At 39.1% G+C, this 24,690-nt stretch overlaps 4 protein-coding genes across 5 annotated transcripts; 2 read left to right on the top strand and 2 right to left on the bottom strand.

Annotated features, from left to right (window-relative positions):
• The first annotated feature begins 188 nt into the window (after positions 1-188).
• Positions 189-6,886, top strand: anxa5b (annexin A5b). Of its 2 annotated transcripts, none has more exons than XM_056737103.1 (13): positions 189-333; positions 526-562; positions 2,733-2,817; positions 2,932-3,026; positions 3,141-3,254; positions 3,381-3,471; positions 3,597-3,676; positions 4,370-4,420; positions 5,105-5,198; positions 5,307-5,402; positions 5,610-5,668; positions 5,910-6,035; positions 6,138-6,886. In XM_056737103.1, exons 2-13 carry the CDS (start codon positions 560-562, stop codon positions 6,198-6,200), a joined length of 957 nt encoding a protein of 318 aa, XP_056593081.1. In that variant the 5' UTR covers positions 189-333; positions 526-559; the 3' UTR covers positions 6,201-6,886. The 2 variants fall into 2 exon arrangements, with proteins under 2 accessions (XP_056593081.1, XP_056593089.1); XM_056737111.1 differs by having other exon boundaries at positions 190-333; positions 5,913-6,035.
• Positions 6,887-11,036: 4,150 nt separating this feature from the next.
• fgfbp1b (fibroblast growth factor binding protein 1b) lies at positions 11,037-12,083 on the bottom strand. Its single transcript, XM_056735877.1, has one exon. The coding sequence runs from the start codon at positions 12,081-12,083 to the stop codon at positions 11,451-11,453; it is 633 nt and encodes a 210-aa protein (XP_056591855.1). The 3' UTR covers positions 11,037-11,450.
• Positions 12,084-14,599: 2,516 nt separating this feature from the next.
• Positions 14,600-15,844, bottom strand: fgfbp2b (fibroblast growth factor binding protein 2b). Its single transcript, XM_056729939.1, has 3 exons — positions 15,810-15,844; positions 15,459-15,580; positions 14,600-15,405 (listed from the first exon to the last, which is right to left on the bottom strand). Exons 1-3 carry the CDS (start codon positions 15,842-15,844, stop codon positions 14,600-14,602), a joined length of 963 nt encoding a protein of 320 aa, XP_056585917.1.
• Positions 15,845-17,491: 1,647 nt separating this feature from the next.
• Positions 17,492-24,559, top strand: zmynd10 (zinc finger, MYND-type containing 10). Its single transcript, XM_056737026.1, has 12 exons — positions 17,492-17,640; positions 17,752-17,860; positions 17,938-18,054; positions 18,214-18,267; positions 18,401-18,553; positions 18,820-18,908; positions 19,002-19,093; positions 23,096-23,265; positions 23,421-23,546; positions 23,628-23,749; positions 23,873-23,998; positions 24,195-24,559. Exons 1-12 carry the CDS (start codon positions 17,555-17,557, stop codon positions 24,268-24,270), a joined length of 1,320 nt encoding a protein of 439 aa, XP_056593004.1. The 5' UTR covers positions 17,492-17,554; the 3' UTR covers positions 24,271-24,559.
• The last annotated feature ends 131 nt before the right edge of the window (positions 24,560-24,690 follow it).

The raw sequence follows: 24,690 nt of genomic DNA, 5'->3' as shown, positions 1-24,690 counted from the left end.
CGGGGAAAAAAGTGTATAAACTTATTAGTGAATTGCTAAACGTTTGTGCTATGTATTGTGTAATTCACTACCATGCCTTAAAAATGTAATTTATTGGTGTCATGTTCACAAATGCATTAAAACGGAAAAGAAAGTAAAAACGACATTTCCCATAAGTCCTAGCGTTTGTGGCTCGAGTCGTTTGCCAGGGTGTGGCTCACCCAGAGTTCAAGTTTAATACTCGGATTGTTGTCAAGCAAGTTAATTCCTCCTACTAGCGTACTTCATCCTCATTGTTGCTTCGGCTTTGGTCTCATTGCAGTCATCTGCTCTTCAACAGAAACACTTCTCACGGTGAGTGTAAAAATAAACGCTTCTTTTAAACATGTTTTTATATTCTAAACGTTACACAGGTAACGTTATCACTGTACCTGTTTAAAGTTTCCTGTGCAAAATATTTCTGTAACATTATCCCTATTGTACACGTTTGTTGAAACATATTTCCGCATTAGGTGAATAACGTGTATTAACATTTATCATTTTCAGCATCCACCTTTTGAAGTAGTGAATCGAGTCAGAGATGGTAAGTTATCTCTTTTGCCAAAACGTTATTATTTGTAGCACGTAGTGGTCAATTACAACACGTTTGTATTCTGCACATATTTAATAGGCTTTTTAGAATAATGTTATGAACTTTTTTGCAGTTTGTGTAAATTAGTCGACGCCCTTGCTGTCACAGCTGGTCAAATAATCCGTAAATTGAGTGACAAATACAAGCCTTTAGAGAATCAGTCCGTTTACTCTGTATTGTATTGCTGTCAAAAGCTATAGAATTTCAATGAAGCTCATGTGCATCTAAAAAAAGTAGTACTGCATTTATCATTGTTTTACTTCTTTATTAATTTGAAACTTTTCTTTTCACAATGACCACTAATGGTTAAACAAGGAAATGTATGTTATAGTAACACAGATGTGAATCAGTCGATGAGTCATTCGTGTGGGTTGGGGTACTGGGCTTTCCAAAGGGCGTTCCTGTCTCCTGCATATGAGTCTGTAGTTGGATTCGACTTCACGTGGCATTGCGCAGAATGATAGGCAACGAGGTCAAAGTACCGCGAGAGCGTTACAAAGCAACACTGAGCCGGTTGCGCTCAATTCGCTCTCGCGGTACTTTGACGTCATTTGCCGATCGTTCTGCGCAGCGCATTGTGAAATTGAACCCCACCTATTTTTCGCCACTCTTGGTCCTCTTCTCTGCCTATATTTCACTACAGTTCTGTTAAATTGAAGTAAACTGATGCATTAGTTTCATAAATGTTTTAGAAATGGCAAAATGAGTGTAAGCTTACAATGTATATTCTTCTGACATTAAACGTTATGTGTGTTTACTGTCAATATGAATGTAGCCAAGTTTGTTAAAAGTTTGTTGTTGGTATGAATTTGTGAGAGGCATATTGCGTTATAAATCAGTTGTTAAAGCAAACAGAGTAGAAAGCACTCAGGCAGTTCAGTCTTGTTAGAGAAAGGACTATAGCTACAATTTCCATCTATTTGGATAAGTGTGTGTGTGTTTACCCTGTTGTATAGACAGCCTGAGTAACCTGACTCCTGTGACTCCAACTGACAGCATTGTTTAAACGTTTGCATGTGTGTGGATGCTGTGTTTGCGCGGTCAGCTCTTCCATTGTCTTTTCAAATAATGGCCGTTTTGGGCAGGTCAAATCTAAAGTGCATGACGTTGTTATCACGAGCAAGAAGGAATCTTGGTTGTTGGAATTTGGAACGGCTGACTCCAGATTCTTATAAAACCACAGAAAGCTCTCCGGCCTAAATCTTTTAAGATTTAAGACAAACAATACATCACATCAGAAATCTACAAAATGTTATTGTACTGTACAATAAAACAAAAGTTGTAATTGGAAAACTACCGTACAAAGAACAGTTTCTGGTATAGAGATGCTTTCTTATTTCTCACCTTTATTGTCGGAGGTTGGTCTTATGAATCACTTCTCGCTTTCAGCTTGACCATAAAGTAGATTGAACATGAAAACTTATTACTGAGAGGCTTTTATGTGTATTTGTTTGTTTCTGTGCTAGTGTTATTGAGTCAGTACTGCGGTTGTCCCCCAGGGGGTTAACAGGGCGTCTGTGTGTGTTTCCTTGGTTCTGCTAACAGACACCAGTTACTCAATACATTCAAGTTTATTATACAGTTTTAAAAAGTGTGTGACTCTTACAAATCACCACAGTCTTTTATGTAAATATATTTAAGGAAATGGGAATGACTTCCTGAATTTGAATTGACACGTGCTGAACGTGATGCAAATTTTAAACAAATCTGCTGCTTTAATATGTGAAAAAGCTAAAGTCTGAAATTAACCATGGATTTAACTGGATAACGCATACGTCCGCATCTGGGATTCTGTTTTCATTCCACTGGCCTCCAAACCAACACACTTTATTGTGGATTACTCATTCATGTGGAAAACTACAGGATCTAAACTTTAATACACAGCCCCTTAAAGAGACAGACCACACTTAGAAAAACGTTCAAGTTCCATTGAATGATTTTATGTTTATTAGTAATGTTTTATTTGAAATAATAGATTTTTTCAGTGTGTAAAAAAATGTAATTCATTCCTTTTGGCTGCAGTGGGAAGGAATATGGGTGTGGTCTTCTATGTAATACAGTAAATGCATCCTACAAAAAGAGAACACAAAACGGGAACTATCTGCTTTTGTCACTGTTTTAGGCTGGTAGAGGAACAGTGAAGCCCCATGCAGGATTCAATGCCAATAATGATGCTGAGGTTCTCTTCAAGGCCATGAAAGGATTTGGTGAGTTGACCAACACGTTAAATATCAAAACACCTACAAAAATGTCTTTCTGCATCTTGCTATATCACCAAATTAAATGATGGTCACTAACTTGTATTCGTTTTGTTTTTGCAGGCACAGATGAGGATGCTATTGTGCAGTTGTTGACATCACGTAGCAATGAGCAGCGCAACCAGATCAAAGCTGCATATAAAACCCTGCATGGAAAGGTGACCAGCATTAAACCGGGAAAGAGTTTCCTCTTTTTTGTGTGTGTGTCATTGTTTTGATTGAGATCCAAGCAACCCTCTCATTCTTTTGCCTTCTTCTAAACATACATATAGGATTTGGTGAATGATTTGAAGTCAGAGTTGGGTGGCAAGTTTGAGACTCTCATTGTAGCCTTGATGACTCCTCCCATACTGTATGATGTCTCATGCCTACGTGATGCCATCAAGGTATATTAAAGCAAAAAAGTATTTTGGATTTCTCTTACATGTATCAAAAATGCTTAGAAGACACACCGACGTTATTATGATTCAGATAGATGTGGTTGGTCTGTAACTTTTCATTTGTTGTCTTAGGGGGCAGGCACAGACGAGAAAGTGTTGATCGAGATCCTGGCATCCAGACCAGCTAATGAAATCAATCAGATCAAAAGTGCTTACAAGCAAGGTAACTGTGTGTGATACCATTCTTTGGCTTGGAACTGCTCTTATAAATGTTCACACGTTGAAGTGATATCTTTGACGTGATATTGATCATGATAATAATGTGTGTGTGTGTGTGTGTGTATGCAGCACATGATAAGGACCTGGAGGAAGCTGTGACTGGTGATACTGGAGGTCACTTCCAGAGGATGTTGGTTATCTTGCTGCAAGTATGCAACCCAGTTGTTATTTAAAGAAACAAATAATGATCTATGAGTGTGTAAAATATGTTTGAACTACATTCAATTAATAACTTGTCCTGTGAACAGCTACTTAAAAGAGGAAGTATATGACGTTTTACTACTTTTACATTATTTATTTTATTCAAGGGTAAACAATGAATTTCATTAACACGAGGCAACAAATTGTATTAGATTACTTTTACGGAATATACTGTAATGTTGTCCCCAAAAAGTTTTAGTGAAACACTTGTATTGTATGAGTGGATGAATTGGAATCCCAGCAGGCATGTGGGAAGAACTGTGACTTTTACTGTGTTATCATCTGGTGTGACAGAATCACATGCCAATAAGTGAATTTCGATTTAATCTTTTAACAAAATAAATAATAAAATAAAAAAAATCCAATTGCATGACATGAAAACAACAATTGGTCATTTTTTTTTTGATTTTCTATCTTGAAATTCTATTGCTTTTTTGACCGTTTTTTTTATATGTAATGTGTTCTACATTAAAGAACAACATCATTGAAATTTTCAGGTCAACTTTTTGAATTTAGAATGATAGTGGTCTTTTTGCACAGTGTATACTGATTTGCATTTGCCTTATTTTAATCCACTATGAAAAAAGGATACACATGCTTGCTAGACTTTTTTAAAATTATTTAATATGATTTATCCAAAGGCCAGCAGACAGCAGGGTATACAAGAGAGCCTCATTCAAAGTGATGCGCAGGTGAGTGTGTGTATATGTGCAGGTCATTGCATTTCTAATGTCAGAAGCCTGAAACAATAACATAATAATAATTGGTTTATAAATATTTTTTAAATTAACAGTCAATCTCGCACACCTGTATTTCATGGATAGGTGTGTAGGAAAAAATACTAACAGGTCCAAATATAAGCAAAAAAGAAAAGAAATCCCGCACAGTACAAGTGCTTACAACGGGGTAAATTTAATTAACAACGTTTCTGTCTCATGACCTTCATCAGGCATATACTGTAAACCGAAACGTTGTTAATTAAATTGACCTCTTTTTAGTGTGTGGGATTTATTTTCTTATGTGCATGAAATTATAGTCAAAAGTTGTGGCAAGCTTTTACTGGTTATGTGTAGCAGCTGTGGTGAACTGTCCTGGACCTGTGAAGATGTAATTTCGTCATTGCCAAAAGGTTGTTAAATAATGAAGTAGTGAAAAAAGTATGTAGAGGTATCCGCAAACACAGCAACACACTTTTACCGATTTTACATGCAAAGAAGGTCATTTACAAATAAGCTGCTGCAGCAGCACACAGCACAGTGCACCTGGTTTATTTGAATAGTTCGAAAAAGGGTAATAACTGGTCCGATTAAATTTTAGATGTTATGATAAAAATGTACAACATGACCTCTTTAATAATACATTTGCTTGGGGTGTAGGCATTGTTTGCTGCAGGTGAACAGAAGTATGGCACTGATGAGAGCCAGTTCATCACTATACTGGGAAATCGTAGTGCTGCTCACCTTAGGAGAGGTTAGATTCAGCACACACACACACACACACACGTGTCATCAAACAACACTGTTATTGTCATATATTTATTATGTTGATGCTGTTAATGAATGGCTTGTATTTCTACAGCGTTTGAGGAGTATAGAAAGCTGTCAGGGTATGAGATAGAGGAGAGCATCCAGAGAGAAACCTCTGGAAGCCTCCAAGAAGTACTGCTGGCTGTCGGTGAGAATCTTATTAAGTGATTGTTTCATTTGCCAATTTTAGTTAATAACACCAAAGTTAACAACAGTTTAAATCTGTTTAAAATGTCGTTATAGTTGAGTTATATGGAAATCAACCTAAATGCAAAAGTTAAAAGAGATTTGTTAAATTGGATAAACCCTGGCCATGCAATTAAATTAAATTCAGTTGTCATTTTCTGTCTTTCAGTGAAGTGTGCCCGCAGCGTTTCAGCTTATTTTGCTGAGAGTCTTTACAACTCCATGAAAGTGAGTAGCAGTAAAACAAGCACTTGAAATTGCCAGAATATGGTTGTCTGCCCTTAATAGATAATATATATAGATTGTTTTATTTAGATATGGATGGTTTCAGTAATGTTAAACATTATTGCCAACCCTATTACCGCATACTCTGGATCATTATTATATCAGTGTAATCGTTTCATATCAGGAGCTCATGGATGTTTTGAAAAGCTATTAAAAGATAAGATGTAATTGTACTTTTGTCCAGCAGGGGGCAGGTACAGATGACCAAACATTGATGAGGATCATGGTCACCCGCAGTGAAGTTGACATGATGGATATTCGTGCTGATTTCCGCAGAATGTTTGCAACTTCTCTGCATAAAACGATTCAGGTATGCGTATGCATACAGTTTCTTTTTGCCACAAGCTGAAAAGCTGTGATTTAATTTGTAGTTAAAATAAACGTATGCTTATTTCTTATCCTTTTTCTGCAGGGTGATACCTCTGGTGACTACCGTAAAGCCCTGCTGCTGCTGTGTGGTGGAGATGATGCATAAGCCCCACCCTCCATGCCTGGGTCATGATACTATGACTCCCACATGGCCAGGGACCAGTCCCCATCCAAACACAAACTAAAGAAAACAAACTTCACATTCCAAATCAGTTGAAGGATGTCATGTCCTGCTGGACATGTGCTGCATAGCATTATTTAATTCACATTAGCAATATGTGAATTTTGGCATTCATTTGTAATGAAATGTGTAGTAGAAAAAAAAACTCGCAAATTGGAGATCACATTGAAGATTATAGGCCTCAAATCTATGACTTTAGATGAAACCACAGAAAAACTACTAATATATATTTTTAAATGAAGTATTTTACAAATTTTCATGAAAATACATTTTGACTCTACCATCTACATGAAGGCCAAATATTTTACCCTAAAATGAAGCAATATTTTATAAACATATTCAACAACTTTTCACTTATTTATTGTTTGTACGGTCAACTAACTTTCACAACATTTCAGTTTATTATAATAACTGCTTTAATAACAGTCATTATTAGGAAATTCCTTTCATATATTTAAATGTTTGTATCTGTGTATGTTTTCATCTAAATTTGTGCTTAAATGACAGGTTTGCTTAACTGCTTAATTTCTAAAGTAATAACATTTTGCCTCTGATTGGTGCAACAATATGTATCTATATACTGCAAATAAAAACAAAATTCTTCCAATAGAGTCAACCTTTCTTTTATGTTTGTTTTGAGTTTAAGCTTACTAAAAGTTTTTTTTAAAGGGTGCTACTACTAAAGTAATTTCATTACTGCAATGTTGATAATAAACACAAATTAAGTCAATACAAAAAATATGGTCTTTATTGTTTCACAGAACAACAAGTTATATAGTAATTTTGTTTGACATGAGGCTGAATAATGACACCATTTTTATTTTAGGTTGAACTATTCCTTTTAAGCACATTGAACCAACAGAATTAAATAATTATTGTAGAATTTTCAAGCTGATGTTAAATTCCCATAAGAAGCTTTTGCACAGAGAACGTTAACAATTTGATAGAAAGGCAAGTAACAGTGTGAACTGGATATATTAAGGCTTAAAAAAATCAATCCTTGTTGAACACTGAAATACATGGCGTGCCCACAGTGAGGCGCCATAGTCTATAAAATTATTAAGGAGGGAGAGTAATGTTACATAGGCTATACTTACCCTAAGACAAACTAGACAATCTTAATTTAAACCATTTGTTCACTGTGACTTAAATCTTTTACATCACATTTATCAGTCAATATTAAAGATATCACGGTAATATTTACAGAACGTTCTTTTCATTACATTACAAAAAAATGACTTCAACTGGGATTTCACCGACTTTTCATTGTCAAAAGTCGCTAAAGAGGCCGCTGGTGTCATTCTCTATTTCAGGTGCTCATAAATCAAATTAAAATCTATAACCAATCATATCTCAAAGTGTTGTTAAGAGTGTGATCAAAGTGTGATAGAATAGAAAGCATCACTAGCCTGGCAAAAAAATCATCTTCAGACCATACAGGCCATTGTGTTTCAGGGTTATCTACAGAGATATAATTGTCTGTACAACGTAGGACAGTCTTACTTTTGCAAATAGTGGTGACAAGTTGTGGTGAAAATTTCTTTGATGGGTTGGCTATGTGTACATATGAACTTCTGTGTGATTGTAAAAGTATATTTACATTTTTACAAATCCAAAAAGCTATACATGTGATCAGTATGTGTGTTGGATGAAAGCCATGATCATTGTACTGTTAATACAATGCTCTTCTCATTGAGCTATAGGAACACAAAGCGTGTAAAACATATAACCATGCCAAGTTCTAATCTGACCTACTTTGGCAGTACAATGTAAGTGATTAAATGTATTATGGTTGTAAGATCAAATATGTCACCGCCACCCTCAGTAAAGAGAGGCAGATGTGGACCAATAGGTGGGACTACAAGGCATGTGGTCGGCCAGTAGGACTGTCTGAATTGAGGGGTGTAACTGTCAGGCCACTTCAGCCCCACAAAGAAACAAGTGTTAAACCCAGCCCACCGAACAAAACACATCTCCCGTTTGTGTACATGTGAGAATGAGTGAGTAAATGAATGAGAGGGAAAAAGAAAAAATGTATTAGTGAAAAGCTTGTCATGACAAAGTAGGTCTGTAAAGATGCTCCATTGCATTTTTTGAGGTCATGTGTGTGTGTGTGTGAGACATCGAGGGTATTCATAGATGTTGATATTTCTTTGTCTTCATGCGTGTTCAAAGCCAATCCCTATACCTTTTGCGGGAATTGTACGGCTTTGATCTTTTTGCCCTTCCGGCGGCCCAGGTGCTCCAACATTCATGTAAGAACATGATCAGGTGCAGGGGAATACACATATCCTCCACCATACGTGTGTAGAGGGTGAAATGCTGCTTTCCACTGAATGCTAGTCTGTTTAAACTCCGACTTGAAAAAACTTGAATCTCCCACCCACACATGGATGACTTTATGATGTTCCTGTTTTCTTGCTTGAAAAACTGATACATGTAGTTTTCAGCATTAGAATGTATTTGACATGTAATTTTGTATTTGCTTAGGCATCATTTTGCTTTTTTTTTAGCAAAACATGCTTTGGGATTGACAGTTTTAAATGGTTGCCGTAATGAAAAATATTAAGGCCTTTTGTAAAAACAACATCAAGATTTCTGAGAATAAATCACCCATTTAGATGTGGGCTGTATATGGGCTGTAAATAGGCTTCAACTCATAGACTATTACATTTTTCATTAAATTAAATAATAACAATAATACTTGATAAAATATATTTTAAATAAAATGAATTTCTAAAACGCTTCCACTATTTAGAATTGTTGCAAAAACAGCTTAAAAAAACAAAAAATTTAACAAAACGGAAGAGAGATAAAGATATTTATGATAACAAACATAGAATAAATGGTATACAGTAGGCCTATGTCTATTTTTACAGTTACCTTCATTTAAGAGAAAATCATATAGTACTTGTAAGTATACATCATGGACGTGAATTGTGTGGGTGGATGTGCGTGCATCCAATGATCCTCTTCTAATTCTCCCCTTTTGACTGTGTTATGTTTATGTTTCCTGCTTCCTGGTCATATCCACTGTCTGCTGTCATAGGTATGTGTACACATGCATTACCTGCACACATGCACAGACCACCCAGATTTGAGGATTTATCACAGAATGGCCATGTACGTTAATCGACGTCAATTTTTGTGCAGTTGAGTAAGTGCTCATGGGAAACTAATATGAAAGATTAAAAAAATTGTTGCTTGAGGGAATATCATGTATGGTCATGTGACTGAGTCATTTGAACTTTACATGAGGAGAATGAGGCTCATTATGGGTCTCATTCTTCAGGAGGAATGGAACATTTAGTGGGATCTTTTGTAGGAAAGGACAGGTGTGTGTAACCAGAGAACAAGCTGAAAACTGCCACTGAAACTTAACCTTTACAACAACATTCTTGGCAGTAAAGTGTGTCTGTGTCTGTGTGGATTTAGTAGTATCTTGTATCTTAGTTTGAAAACTGTAGCATAGTGACCTAAATGAAAAGATCTTAACTAACTTGTGCGGATGTGTTAGGTTTTCCATCTGCATTTCCAGAAATATATAAATACAGTGACCACTCTTTTTACAATGTACTGTAACTGTTTACACAATACTGTTACAGTACATCCTGAAGACATTTTTTTTAATGTATATTTTAACATATTCACATCTGTGGGTTATCAAGCCTACTGTACTTTTTTTACAGAATTTTACTGTTATTGTGTACAGATTTTTCACAAACAATGTAAAAACCTGTAGTTTTACAGATTTCCTAAGTTTTTGCACATATTTCAAATCCTGTCCTTCTGAAACCTTGTATCTCCACATTTTGTGATTTTTATTTTTTGTCATAAATCAATATTATTATAGTCACCCTTTATGTTTGTCATTGGGTTTTGCATATATCGGACCAATAAAAAGTATGAAAAAGTGCATGACAACACAGTATTTAGTCATTTAAAAAGTACTGTGTTTTTTCCATTTCCTGAAGAAAGCTAGAGGTTTCAGAAGGACAGCAACAATTTGTTAATAAATATTCCAAAAATTAATAATGTCCTTAAAAATAATTGTGCAATGTTTTTCCAAAATCTATTATTAATAAAAAAATATTCAGCTTAATTTATTATATTGCAGTAAAGCAAAGACTTTGCTTTAATACTAAACTATGTCCACCCAGATCTATAGCCAAACCCTAAACATATACAGCTATTTGATTTGATAAGAGGAGCACAAGATAAGAAGAGATTTCCTTAAAAACCAATCTTTATGTGTAAAAAAAGACTAGTGGTCTGGATGTGAAACTGATGTGGGAAAAGCACAATCGAGTTGCACCAGATGTAACTTAAGCTGTGTGGAATCTGTGGCTACTTTTTGACTTAAGGTTTGTTGAGGTTGTGTTTGTTTAAGTGTGTGTGGTGGGGTATATTGAAGCAAGAGATCAGATAAAATAATTATTAGCATATTTTGTAATTAGCTCGAGTTCCTGTGGCTTTAGAGTATAGAAAGTAATTTATTATGGATGTTCTGCTCTTGTCTGCCATCCAGTGTCCTAGTGTGTACCATTAATGTCCAAACAAGCTAAACGAATGACGTTTCTAAATAGTTACTATTTACCAGACATTTACCACAAGATTGACTGAATTTATTTCTGTTGAACGTGTAAAATTGTTAAAAAATGTATGCCCATAGAATATACTGTCAATATATTGATATCATGCCAAAAAAATTGACATAGAATGTTATTTGAAGAATAAGCTATTGGACATTTTTGTCATAAGGAATTTGTAAAAATGCTTTTAATACATTTTTTATTTGTCTTAAATACAGTAATCCTAGAAGTCAGTGAATTGCATTTGACAAAATCATCACAGTGCACGTTTCTATATACGGTAGTAAAAAATAGAAAAATAAACTTTGTTTACAGTTTTACAGTAAACAACATTTCAATGGTATACAGGCTTATCAGTCAAAGGGTGGTTCTTTATTTGGGTCACTTTTGCCAACTTTAAAATAGGCCTATGCAGTTCTACCTGTTATGATGTGGGATTTTTGGTTTTGTGATGGTAATGATGTTTGACATTTCTTACTAAAAAGTTTGTCAAACCTTTGTTCTGGTATGTCGACTAGTGAATTAGATCAAATTGAACTACCAAGAAAACAACACAACATAAGCATTAAAATCTCTCAAGCACTCAACAGTCTCCGTTCTGAACTAAAGTAAAAAAAAACGTGCAGAGACTCGCCCAGGAATCTCCGCACTTCTCTTTGGCGATCTTGCTGTGATCGCTGTGCTGCGCGCACTTGCGCGTTGTGTCCGGTGTCGTTGCGTTCGTGGTCATTTCTTTCTCTCTCGGCGGTGTCTTCTCTTTCGTGTGGGATTTCTCGTGTGCTGTTTCGGTTAGCTTGAAATGTGCCTCCTGTGGCGCGCTCTTACACAGGCCAGTTTTCAGTATGGAGCGCTGATCGGAGCACAGTTTCTTCTGTCTCCTAATTGATCTGGTAATCTGTCTCCAGTAAGTCCAAGGCTCAGCCACATATCCAGGACATGACGCTGGCCTGGCAGTGTATTTACAGGTGAATCCATCCCCTTTTACAGGCTTGCACGTAACACTCAAAGTGTACTTGTCCTCTCCGCGCGCCACCCATGAGCAATGCGCCTTGTCCTTGGTTATGAACTTTCCTTTGACAACTGCAAAGGTGTTAACACCTCGGCTCTCCTGCTTCTTTTCTTTTCTTCCAGCACCCTTCAAACTCTCAGCAGTGAAGATCAGCGGCGAGAGACACGCGAGGAACAGCAGGAGCGCAAAATGTCGACGGAATGACATATTTCCAACAGTAACGATCTGAAAAACATCAAGAAATTCCATTCATTATGTTGTTGTTTTTTCAGTCTACTATATGTATTATTTTACAAGTTTTGGAAGTCAACATCAAAATCCTAAGTGCACCAAAATGCAGTCAAGTACGTTTTACTCACCAATAACAGGAGGACAGACGGGTGATGTTTGGATTTCGGAACGCTTTACGTCAGAATGAACACACGCGTGGTATTTATACGTGGAGTGACACACCCACTAACTCGCGTGAGACTCGCGTGAGAAACCCTTCAATGAGCTCCACACACAGACCTGCATAAATCCACCGAGTGCGTCATCGTATATTTGCATTTAAAAAAAGGCGTGCACTTTGAAATTGCCTGTCATAGCCCGTGGCTTGAGTTTTAAGACATTTTTTTAAACTGTCCACTGATTGATGTCTGAAACCACTCTAAATTTCATAGGAACTCATGCATGCATGGATGCTTAGGAATCTTAGGACTGTATTTCATAACAGTATTGCATTATGGTATGTGACATATAGGTCAGTGGGTGCTCATTCATGTTAAGGGGGTCAAACACATAATGTGCTTGTGTTGTTGTGGCCTCATTTTGTAGCTGGCCAGTTATTAATTTACTTTGGTCATGTCTCAGAAATCTTAATTGAAGCAGCATAGTTGTTTGAATAGATTAAAATAAAATATTGTAAATTAAAGATGATCTGCACTTGAAAGGTGTGATGTGTATCAATTTATGGAATGTTCAATGCAGTTTATGAATAGAAGCCACTTTTGAGAAACAGTGGGGGTTGGAAAAATGAAACAGTTAACAGAAACTAGAAAGAGAGAGCTTAAAAGATTACGTTTCCCTATGTGAAGGGACATGTGCAGGACCTCATGGTTTGTGAACAATAAGTCAACAAGTAGGGTACAGTTTCATACACACTGAAAGTCTTCATGTATTTTCGTTTTTCATTTACCATGAGATTAAAAACATTTTACATTTTAATATTTCTGCATCGCTACCTTTAATCCCTGTGTAAGATATCAGTCAGCAAAAAAAGTTGTTCAGTGTATACTCTTATCGCACAGGCAAAATAATTCATGATGTCTGGTGACTGTTACTGTGTGTAATCTAGTTAAACATTAAAAATGCTGCAGGGATACTCAGGCGGTCATCTTCAAGACGTCACCTGACTAATCTTTACATGAAAAACCTCTATTATGGCAATACATTTGATGTCCCACGTTTCCAACAACATTCATTCATAATATTATACATAATACTATTTATAAGTTTAGGTATAGTTAATAGGCAACTTCAGGTGTACACAATACACAACATTTGGAAAACATTGTCAGATTTTTGTTGTGTGTGAAGGGTTTATATCTGTTTGGGAGGTGTGTCAATACTCAAGCTGCGTTTGAAACTTTAAGGCTGTTACAGGGACTACATTTATAATGATCAGTCTTCCTGCCTTACCAAAAAATGTCTTGGATTTTTAAATAAGCTTAACTTTTTAAAATGAAACGCGACACTGCCCTCCAGGGGTGTTGATGAGTTCCTACATGTGCCGATCTAAAAAATAGGGAGACAAAACAAGATTTTTATTCACCTGAATTACTTTATCACACCCTGTGGCAAAACATGAAAGCTAAAAAAAGATACATTAGTTTCCCTCAGATGAAAAGCATAATCCATACCAATTACCAAAATGACCAAATAGACCAAGATGGTTTATTACCAGAAATGTTTATTTATATCAAAACACACTGACAAGCACATACATAGATACAGACAGAAAAATACACACAAGCACGAAAGCACTGTACTGTACAAACCACACACACACACACAAACACACACAGCTGTGGTCCTTCGTGGAAAGACTCTGTAAACCTGCAGAGTGGACAGAAGAAAGATGGGTTAAACAGTAATAGACAGACAGTTATATTAAACATAATCTCTTTTGAGTTAATGTTCTCCTGTTCTTCCCATATTATTCATAGGAAGGTGTATTTTATTAAATATAATAAAAAACATGCTTAAACATATTAAAATGCATTATTGTTATTTAGGGATAATGAAAAATTAAAAAGCTTGAATCAGGGTTGGGGGTTTTGGGGGGTTGGTGGATAGAAAATATCATCAGATCAGTATGAAAACAACAAAACTCAATCGAAAGACCACCATGATATAAAAAAAGTGGCAATTGATGTTTCATGGAGTCCACAGGTTTGTTATTTTACAAACACACACACAAAAATAACTTTTTTACCCACTGTACATATTAACCATGTCTACTTTTAGAGTTAATATTAACAATACAGGAAGAGTTTTTTGTATAACTTGTATGTGAGCATTACTGATGTTGACGCATCTTCTTTGGTCTTTCTTTCATGTTTATAGTTAGTTTTACACAATCATTTTCTATAAATATCTCATTGTCAGGAATTGTGATATCTAATATATCTTCAGACACATGCATTTCTGTTGGCTTTGTACTTACCAATGGTGGTGATCAATCAATTCTGGAAAAAGCTGATGAAATAGGCGCAAACTCCTTGAAGACTACTCCAGCAATACTCCTCTGCCAGCTTGGTGGTTTCATTCTCCTGTTCGGACACGGTGGGTCTTGCTGTGGTGATCTTGACTGGTTTACGTGGAGAGACAGGCTTGGAAGCAGCGGTCTTGGCTGGTTTGGATGCTGATCTAGCCGGTTGTTGGGGTTTAGGCTGTAGTTTTGCAGGCTTAGGGGTGCTATTGCTCAACTTGGTCTGCTGTTGCTTTTGCTGGTTCTCGTTGCGATCATGAGGAGCTTGTGTCGGTTTCACTTTGGAGATTTTGGGCCAGGATGCGTGCAAGGACATTTGGACCTCGTCTGAGGCGGAGCGGCACATGTGTGGCTTGTAGACGCGTGGACCCTGGCAGGCATTGTGGAGCTTTCTCAAGTCCCACATCATCTGAGTGAAGTAGTGGCGTGGGTTGTTCTTGTATGCTTTACACAAGCTAGGTTTGCCCAGAAAATCACACCAGTAAGACTTTCCCTTGCTCTTGCAGGAGACGCGGAGCTTAGTGAAGTTGGCCTGGCTGGAGATGACCATGCTACAAGCGTCTTTTGCTTTGGTGTTGAAAGAAATAGGCTCGTCCGAGATGCTTACTTTCGGCTGCTGCTGCTTTTGGTTGGTCTGGGTGCTTTCAATGTGGTTGATGCTGTTCCCCTGGTTATTGTTGCCAGGGTGACTGTTGTTGTGGCTGCTCTGAGCATTGATGGTCCAGATGACGCCTGCCAGGAAGAGAGCAGCACTCCGTAAAGCTCTCATGGTGGACGGTTGAAGAGACGGATAGGGCACTCAACGAACGGAGGTGTAGATCTAGAGAGGTTTAGGACTGTGCAGAAGGTGTTGGAGGTATAGATTGGGTTTATAAACACTGCCCCCACAAAGAGGTCTTTGAGCAGGGCACACTCATCTCTCCAGACCTCTGGGGAGCCTCCAGTCTCTAGTCTGGAGTGGCCTGAAAGAACTGATTGTAATTATCTATACAGTAGTGTGTGTGTCTGTGTTTGCACTCCATATAGAACTAGACTGTATAGAACGATATATGCATGGGAGAAATGAAACTGAATATATTAAACATGGGTTAGATTTGTCCGGTATGATATTTGTGCAAACATTTTGGGAGTTTGTGCGTGTTGATGATTTTGTGGTTTGGTTTTTGTTGTGTTTAAGGTACTCTTGGGGAAGGGTGGAGGCGTGGGTGTTCGACATGGGAGTGGTTGTGCTCATTGAACCTAAAGGGTTTAAAACTTTCAAAAGACATTATATAATCAGACATGCTGACATAAGGGCCTATTGACTATTGATGTGAAAGACAAAAAAAAGAGAAGACAAAGAAAGCAATTCAGCTAGAACCCATGTAAAGTCAATTAACAAAGCATTTACCTAACCCATTCTCACCTAGTTTACATGATGTACTACATGTACTATATAAAAATTCTATACTAGGAGCCACTGTCACACAAAGACAGCCAAAGAAAATGAGTCTGATACATATTTCAAGAAGACTGGTCTTTTCTTTTTACAACTCAGTTACCAAGTGATGAACGTTTCTAATAGAATAACGCAATATAAACTGTAAGCCTATTATTAAGAACACAATCTGTAGTGGGTGGTAAAAAGAGGAGGCTATTCTTGTTGTTTCAGTACATCAAACGTTTTCGACCGCCATGTTGTGATAGCTTTCCTGTAGCACAGTGGTAAGAGCATTGCGTTAACAACGCAAGGTTGTGGGTTCCATCACAGGGGATTAAACATACCTATGTATAAATGTATAGGATAATGCAATGTACGTCGCTTGGATAAAAGCATCTGCCAAATGCATAAATGTAAATGTATGTCCACTCTCTAAATCTTCAATCTTCACTCTGATTGGCTGAAGCTAGAACTTGCAAGGGGAAGTGGCTTATACGAATGGCTTATGTAGATAGTGGGTGGATACACCTACATCTACATTTACATTTAGGCATTTGGCAGACGCTTTTATCCAGAGCAACTTACATTGCTTTATCCTATACATTTTACATAGGTATTTGAAATCCCCTGGGATCGAACCCACAACCTTGCGTTGTTAACGCAATGCTCTTACCAGTGAGCTTCAGGAAAGCAATTGTAAACTGTCTTCACGTCTTGACGTTAGAAATTATTTATAATTCACAAGTGCACAGAGAGCGTTGCACAAATGCATGCAATGATACACAAATGCGTGCAGCGATTCACAAATGCGCAGTAAGCCATATACAAATGAATGCAATTAAAATAATTTTGTAAATATTTATTTTACTTGTAAATGTTATTTATTTGTTAATTCAATATATATGTATGATTAGCTTTTTGTGCATTTGTGATGTTTTTTTTTTTGTGAAACTCTACATTTATTTGTGGGTGATATATATTTATTGTACCATTCTGACCCCATATGTGGTAAACTTCAAATCTCTGTATATTAAATTTAAGCAAAATCACAAATGATGTTATTTCACACTGTTTTAATGACATTTTATATTATTTTTTGGCAGAAAAGTAACAAAGCAAAACCTCAGTTTGTCTTTAAGAGTCTGAGCCAGTCTGTGAGCACATCTTACCACAGATAAGTGGCACCGAAGCTGCACCTCTGAGTACAAGAAAAACATCCCAAGAAAAATTTAAAAATGTAAGAAAAAAATATTTTGAGCACAACACATTACCCACGCAGAAAAATAAGTATAAAGATGTAAATCTATTAATTAAAAGTATTTTGTACACTAAAAAGTTGATACAACTGTTTCATTTAACACACGCATGCACGCACACAGAGAGAGCCACGCCCCTTCGCTCACGTCAGTGTTTACCTGTAACCATAGAGACAACGAGGAAGCTTGTATCCGCACTGTTTGCCTGGAATCAAACACGTTTATTTTTCACAACAATCATCCAGAAACGATGGATGCAGTACTTTTACACGGAGAAGCTGAATTATATATTCAAAGTCTAGAGAAGATGTCATTGCGTGAAATCGGAAGTCCGAAGTACGTAGCCTAAATATTTCATCAAAAAGTGACGTAAACACGTTGTTAAAAATTTCTGACATGTCCGTCTTTATCATCTATCGATTAATGTCGTGTTTCGTTTTCACAAAGGTGGTTTCGCCAGCATGAGTTCATTGAAAAACTTAACATGCAAGCTATTCTGAATGCTCAATCTAGTCAAGAGGAATTTGTTAAGGACCTCTTCGTTTCACTGGGAAAGGTAATTTATTGTTTATCTAAAAAATAACACTTTCTGGTTTGGGGACTAAAACGTCTGTTTGTGGATTACTTTTCCAGATTCCCACACTGGTACATGCAATGATACTTACAGAAGTTTGGAAACATAAAGTGTTCCCTATAATTTGTAAACTAAAGGACTTTAATCCAAAGAGCACATTTCTACTTTACATGGTGGTGAGTCTTATATTCGACTTACTTTAACATCCTTATTAATCTTTTAAATAATTATTATTCATAAATTCTATCAAATGAGTCAATAATCCAGCAGTTTGAATATGAGTCATACAAATGTCTCAAGCCATTGCATTTTTTACCTAATTTCCACAACCTCAGATTCACCATGAAGCTACCATTATAAACCTCTTGGAGACAATAATGTATCACAAGGTAAGCACTTCACAAAATTCCTGGTTTATGGTTCTTGTTAGTTTTTATTGATCAAAAAAGATGACCAAGAATCAGAAACCCACTTTAGAATGGTAGTTATATGTGTAAATATCTGTGTCGGTTACACATTCAGGAATCCAGTGAAGCAGCGGATGATGCTGTAATTGACCTGGTGGATTACTGTCATCGCAAACTCACTCTGCTGGCGGGACAATCTGTCTGTCATAAGGTCCCTGCTGAGGACCGAATTACACATGTACAGCAAACAGACGGCACATCCATACAGGTAAAAAACAGTTTTTTTCAAGGCTGCCGTCTGGTCGGGTAAGAGGGTGACCCACAGGGGTGGGTACAGGGGGGCTGGGGCCTGCCCTTTATTTCTGTCCCCTGCAGGGCCCCATGAAGTCTGGCAGCGTCCCTGTTTATTGTTGGGGGGGGAGGGTTCAATTCCCAGAAGAAATCTCTTAGGAAAATGTGCACGTAAATCTAATTTACCACATGCTGGGCACATGTTGCTTTTCATTTACCTGTACACTTTATTATTTGTTGTAGGATCTGCAGAGGCAAAGTGATATGTTGGAGTTTGAAATCTCTGTCAAGGCTCTATCAGTGCTGTGTTACATCACTGATCACATAGAGAGGTATTATTATAAATCACATAAAACCCATAAATGCAATTCATTTTTTCAATTCATATGTCTATTAATAAATGCTGAAATTTCTCTTTAATATAGCTTGAGTTTTAGTGTGCTTTCAAGGATGCTGAGCACACATAATTTACCCTGTGTGCTGGTTCAGCTGGTGGAAAATTGCCCTTGGAACAGAGGTTAGTCTTATTTGACCATGTGTGTTGCACTTCCTCTCTTGTTCATTCAGGAGCCTAACAGTGGCTACATTCACACGGTCAGTGTTTTGCAATGTCAACTGTATTAATTCAACAGTGCGAGTTTATAATTATCCTGTTCTGCTTAAAGGGTCACAAATAATGTGTTTAAGCACCTTTACTATCTAGTCCCTGTGAAAAAATCTTTGACTAGTTAAAAGGATTTGGATGTCAGTGTCGTTTACACTCTTCTTTACGACCATATTTTTGTATTGTGAACATAACCAGTGAGATTTTAAGAATTGGTAACCAATGAGATCATAAGAATTTGTAAGAACAAAACTTTGAGGGCACTCGCACTGCGTCGCCACAGCAACGCTTTGGGGAACGCCTCAGCGTGACCACCTCTGAGCACGTGTGTCAACATCGTCCAGTAGTGAAACGATACGTCATGAATGGCGTATGGACCAGGAGGTATAAAACGACATCCGAAACAATCTCAGCTCTTTTCTTCTCAGCAACGGCTCTTTGTGTAGTTTGTGTGTCTAGTTAAAAGAAGTGTGAGTGTGTTTTGTAAAAGAAGTGTGTTTGGTTAGCCAGTTTGCTAACATGTCAGGGGAAAATTTCAGCCCTTGTGCTCCTTCCTCCTTGTTCGAGTTTTATCACGATACGCATGATCTCTGTGTAGTCTGTCTGGGAGCGGAGCATGCACAGTCAGCGCTCGAGGGAGCTGATTGTGTGCCTTGTGGACTTTTACCACGGCGTATGCTCCGTTCCCGCAGGCCAGGTGCGAGCTCCAGCCGAGGCAGAGCAGAGGCTTCGCTCATGGGGCTCGCAGATGGACGTCACGGAGGCTGAAGAGACATGCTCCGGCTTCTCTCTGCCCTCCGTAGCTTCCACCTCTCTCTCTGCTGAGTCGGGAGCACGCATTGCGGTTTCTCCCGCTCAGAGAGGGAGTCCGGTACGGGCCTTTTCGACAACGCTGTAGACATCGTTGTTGAGAGGTTCGAGGAGGATAAGAAACAGGCTGCGGCATTTAAACTTTATTTCCCCCGCCGCGGAGAAACTCCAGAGGCGGCTGGGCGGGAACAGCCGCAGGCGTCCACTAGCTATTGTGAGCGTGAGAGGCAGAGTGTTGCTTCTCGAGCCCCACCCCAGAAGGATGGAGTTTCGGGAAGACATTATCATCCGCAGCCTTACAAACCTAGGACTGACCTGAGGGCAGTCATTCAGGCAAGGAAAGGGGAAAACAAGAAAAAGTCCTGACAGCAGGTCAGCATTTCCCCCCGGGGAGCGTGCGCTCGCACCTCATTATACAGTGCCCGTTCCTCCCCGGAGCAGGGTTCAGCCGGCTCTGCCAATCGAGGTTTGCCAAGCCGTAGCGGTTCCAGTAATGATGTCACCAGAGGCTGGTCCCGAGAGGCTAGTCACCTTAGTAGACCATTTGGCAGCCTGGAAAGTCTACTAAATGTGTTACAATGGGTGCTGCGCACTGTATAGCGGGGTTACCGGATCCAATTTCAAGTCCGCCCGCACCGCTTCGACAGGGTTTTGTCCACCGAGGTGTGCCCTGAGCAGAATCTGGTGATGGAACAAGAAGCTCTAGCAAAATCGGAACATCTGTCGGTTCAACATCGAGATGTTGTTCTCGCACATATGGAGGAGCTAGGGCTGAGGCTGAATACCAAGAAAAGTTTGCTTTCTCCAGTACAGATAACCACTTTTTTAGGAGTAATATGGGATTCCATCACGATGCAGGCGCGGTGTTGGGAAGCAGTTGTCGGCACGTTGCACTGACAACCGATGCTTCTCTCGCAGGTTGCGGAGCTGTTATGGAAGGCCAATTGGTTCAAAACCGATGGGGGAATCACTTTCGATCTTGGCACAGAAAATTGCCTAGAGATGATGGCAGTGTTCTTGTCATTGGAACACTTTCTCCCACAGCTCAGAGGCCAGGATGTGCTTGTCAGGGCAGACAACACAGCTGTGGTCTCATATATAAATCGCCAGGGGGTCTACGGTCACGGCAACTATACAAGTTGGCACCTCAGATCCTCCTGTGGTCTCAGGGGGAGCTGCTCTCCTTGAGGGCAGTCTATATCTCCTGTCACCTGAACCGAGGAGCAGACATCCTGTCGAGACAGGGGCTGAGGCCGGGGGAATGGAGACTCCACCCAGAGGAGGTGGAGCAGATCTGGACGAGGTTCGGCCAGGCAGAGTTACGCCTCTTTACAACTCAGGAAAACACGCGCTGTCGGCTCTGGTTTTCCCTGACACATCCAGCCCCTCTAGGGCTGGATGCCATGGCACAGGTGTGGCCGATGCTTCACCTGTACGCTTTTCCCCCGATCGCTCTACTCCCGGGAGTTCTGGAAAGGGTGCGCACGGACGGAGTTCGCCTACTGTTGGTAGCCCCGTTCTGGTCGGCCCGAGTTTGGTTCTCGGACATCATAGACCTGTTGGAGAACCCTCCATGGGAGATTCCTTTGAGAAGGGCCCTCCTTTCTCAAGCGGAGGGTCAGATACATCACCCACGCCCGGTGGGATTGAAACTATGGGTTTGGCCTCTGAGAGGGCTAGCCTTTTAAACACTGGTCTGTCAACTGAGGCTGTGGAGACCATCCCTAATTCCAGAGCGCCTTCTACAAGGAAGCTTTATGCCTTGAAGTGGCGAGTCTTCACTACTTGGTGTTCAGCTCACCGCAGAGACCCTGTCAACTGCCCAGTTTCAACAGTGCTTGAGTTCCTACAGGATCGCTGTGATGCAGACTTATCCCCATCCACTTTGAAGGTGTATATGGCAGCCATTTCTGCCTTTCACATTCGGCTAAGGGGCATACCTGTTGGTAGAGACCCCTTAGTCCTACAGTTTCTTCGTGGTGCTCGCAGATTGAAGCCTGTGAGCCACACTAGGGTACCGACCTGGGATTTGGCTACAGTTCTTGATGGGCTGTCGTCTCCTCCCTGTGAACCGATTGATTCAATCGCTCTTAAGTTTCTCACTCTTAAGACAGTCTTCCTGATGGCTATTACTTCTCTCAAGAGAGTGGGAGATCTTCAGGCATTGTCGGTTTCCCCTACGTGCCTTGAATTTGCTCCTGGTTTGGTTAAGGCGTTCCTTTTCCCCGGGGCGGGATACGTGCCTAAGGTTATGGATAATGTACCGAAACCCATTATCTTGCAACCATTCTGTCCTCCACATTTCAGGAGCCAGGACCAGGAAAGGAGCACTGGGCTCGTATGTACACAGAACTGCGGCTTGGAGGAAAGCGCAGCAGCTCTTCATATGTTTTGGTTCACCGAAGAAAGGTCTTTCGGCAACCAAGCAATCGATTAGTAGATGGATAGTTGAGACTATCTCTCTCGCCTATAAGGCCTCTGGCAGACCATTGCCCGTGGATGTCAGAGCCCATTCTACTAGGGGTATGGCAGCCTCCGTAGCCTTTAAGGTCGGGGGCGTCTATGCGGGACGTGTGTGATGCGGCAGGCTGGTCGTCTCCGCTCACATTCGTGAGATTTTATAGCTTGGACACGAATCTCACCCCCGGAGCCCAGGTGCTTGAGTCTTCTACGTGACTTTTTGTACACACAGACAGGCATTTGGGTGTATGGCGGTTTGGGTATTTTGTTCCCCAAAGCGTTGCTGTGGCGACGCAGTGCGAGTTCCCTCGAATGGGAACGTCTCGGGTTACGTCTGTAACCCTTGTTCCCTGAGAAGGGAACAAGACACTGCGTCACCTTGCCATACTCCCTACATCCCCGTTAGCCTCTTGCTTCGAAGTTTGTTTTCGAGCTGAAGTTGACTGTTTCGGATGTCGTTTTACACCTCCTGGTCCATACGTCATTCATGACATATCGTTTCACTACTGGACGATGTTGACACACGTGCTCAGAGCTGGTCACGCTGAGGCGTTCCCCAAAGCGTTGCTGTGGCGACGCAGTGTCTCGTTCCCTTCTCAGGGAACAAGGGTTACAGACGTAACCCGAGACGTTTTTGCTCTATAGGTAAAGAGAAATACACAGAAGGGAAGTGGAGGCCTGTTCTGCCTGAGGATCAGCTCAAATTGAGTAAACATGATGGCCAGGTGTGGATTGCTCTACTAAACCTGGTACTCAAACCAGACTGCCAAAGAAAATATGATTTCAATAACTTCAACATAAATCAGCTCTTAAAGGTAAGACATAGATTGGGTGTTTCTCATACTGAATGTTAAACTTTCTCATAAAGCCCTATAAAACTATATTTATACAGTGTCTGTACTGATTCATTCAGTGTATTTACCCGAGAATACATGCAAGTCTTTAGGATTCTTTATATGATTGTTTGCAGCTTCGTGGATTTTTGACAGACACTGTGATAGATCAGTTACCAAACCTAGTTGATCTCAAGAACTTTCTCAGTCACCTTGCTCTCTCAGATCCAGCACCTCCTAAAAAAGATTTAATCTTGGAGCAGGTACTCTAGCAAACACACAATTTAATAATTTACATTGTTTTGTCCATAGTTTCATCATTGTAGTTGTTTTTTGCCATTTAGTTGCCAGAGATATGGAATTATATCGTAACCGAGAATTCCAACAAGTGGAAAGCCATAGCTAAACACCAAGTGACACATGTTTTTAACCCCTCGGAGAATGAATTAAGAGAGCAAGCTACTAGGTAAGATTGTTTTGATTTGATGTGTATTTGAAATATAAATAACATGAGGAGTTAATGTACACATAGAATTAGTTATGACTGTATATGGATTAGTTTCAAATGAATTCTGACCTTTCTGATCAGGTTGGCAAACACATATAATCTGGATCTGATGGAGAATCTAATCCCAGACAAACCCAAGTGTGGAGCTTGTGGAAGACAGGGTGCAAAACGTTGCTCTCGCTGTCAAGGAGAATGGTATTGCAACAGGTATATAAATAGTAGAAAGTGAAAATATAGGTCATTTCTGTATAAGAGACAAATATTTAAGGGACCCTATTGTATATTTATTTGTGGCTTTGTCTTTCAAGGTTTAAGATTTGACAGTGTTTAGCACATTGTACAGGCATATTATAAAACTTCACATTTTTGTTCATTATTTTAATTGTCTGATATTTGCTTGTAGAGAGTGTCAGGTGAAACACTGGCCCAAGCACAAGCCTGTATGCCAAATCATGACTGAGGCCACTCAAAAACTATAGAAGGAATTGGATTTCAGAAGCTGATGTTTCGCATTGCAGAAAGCAACAGAGAGGAATGTAACACAAATGCTCATAAACACAGTGACTAACTAAAATATTGCTCTACTAATGGTGGACATTCATGAAAACATTTGAGAACTCTTTACAGCATTGTGGTTTTCCTATAGCTGTAATGCAATATGTATTATGGGTCATTATTCATATATAAACATTGTTCATGTACATGTTTATGAATTTGATTCAGTATGACATAAAACACATACAAATTTTTATTTCTCACATTTTTTGTTTGAACAGACTTACTGTTATCCGCATTTTGATGCATTATAAAATGAAAGTTGTTCTAACAGTTTTTGTGTTATCTGTCATAGTTGTCACATCTGTCACAGCTTATTGAACGAAAACAAGCCTGATCTGAAC

This window comes from Triplophysa dalaica, chromosome 2, assembly GCF_015846415.1.
Source record: "Triplophysa dalaica isolate WHDGS20190420 chromosome 2, ASM1584641v1, whole genome shotgun sequence".
NCBI classification, from domain to species: Eukaryota; Metazoa; Chordata; class Actinopteri; order Cypriniformes; family Nemacheilidae; genus Triplophysa; species Triplophysa dalaica.
Note: the sequence above shows the minus strand (reverse complement) of the source record. Positions and strands in the feature narration are given on the sequence as shown.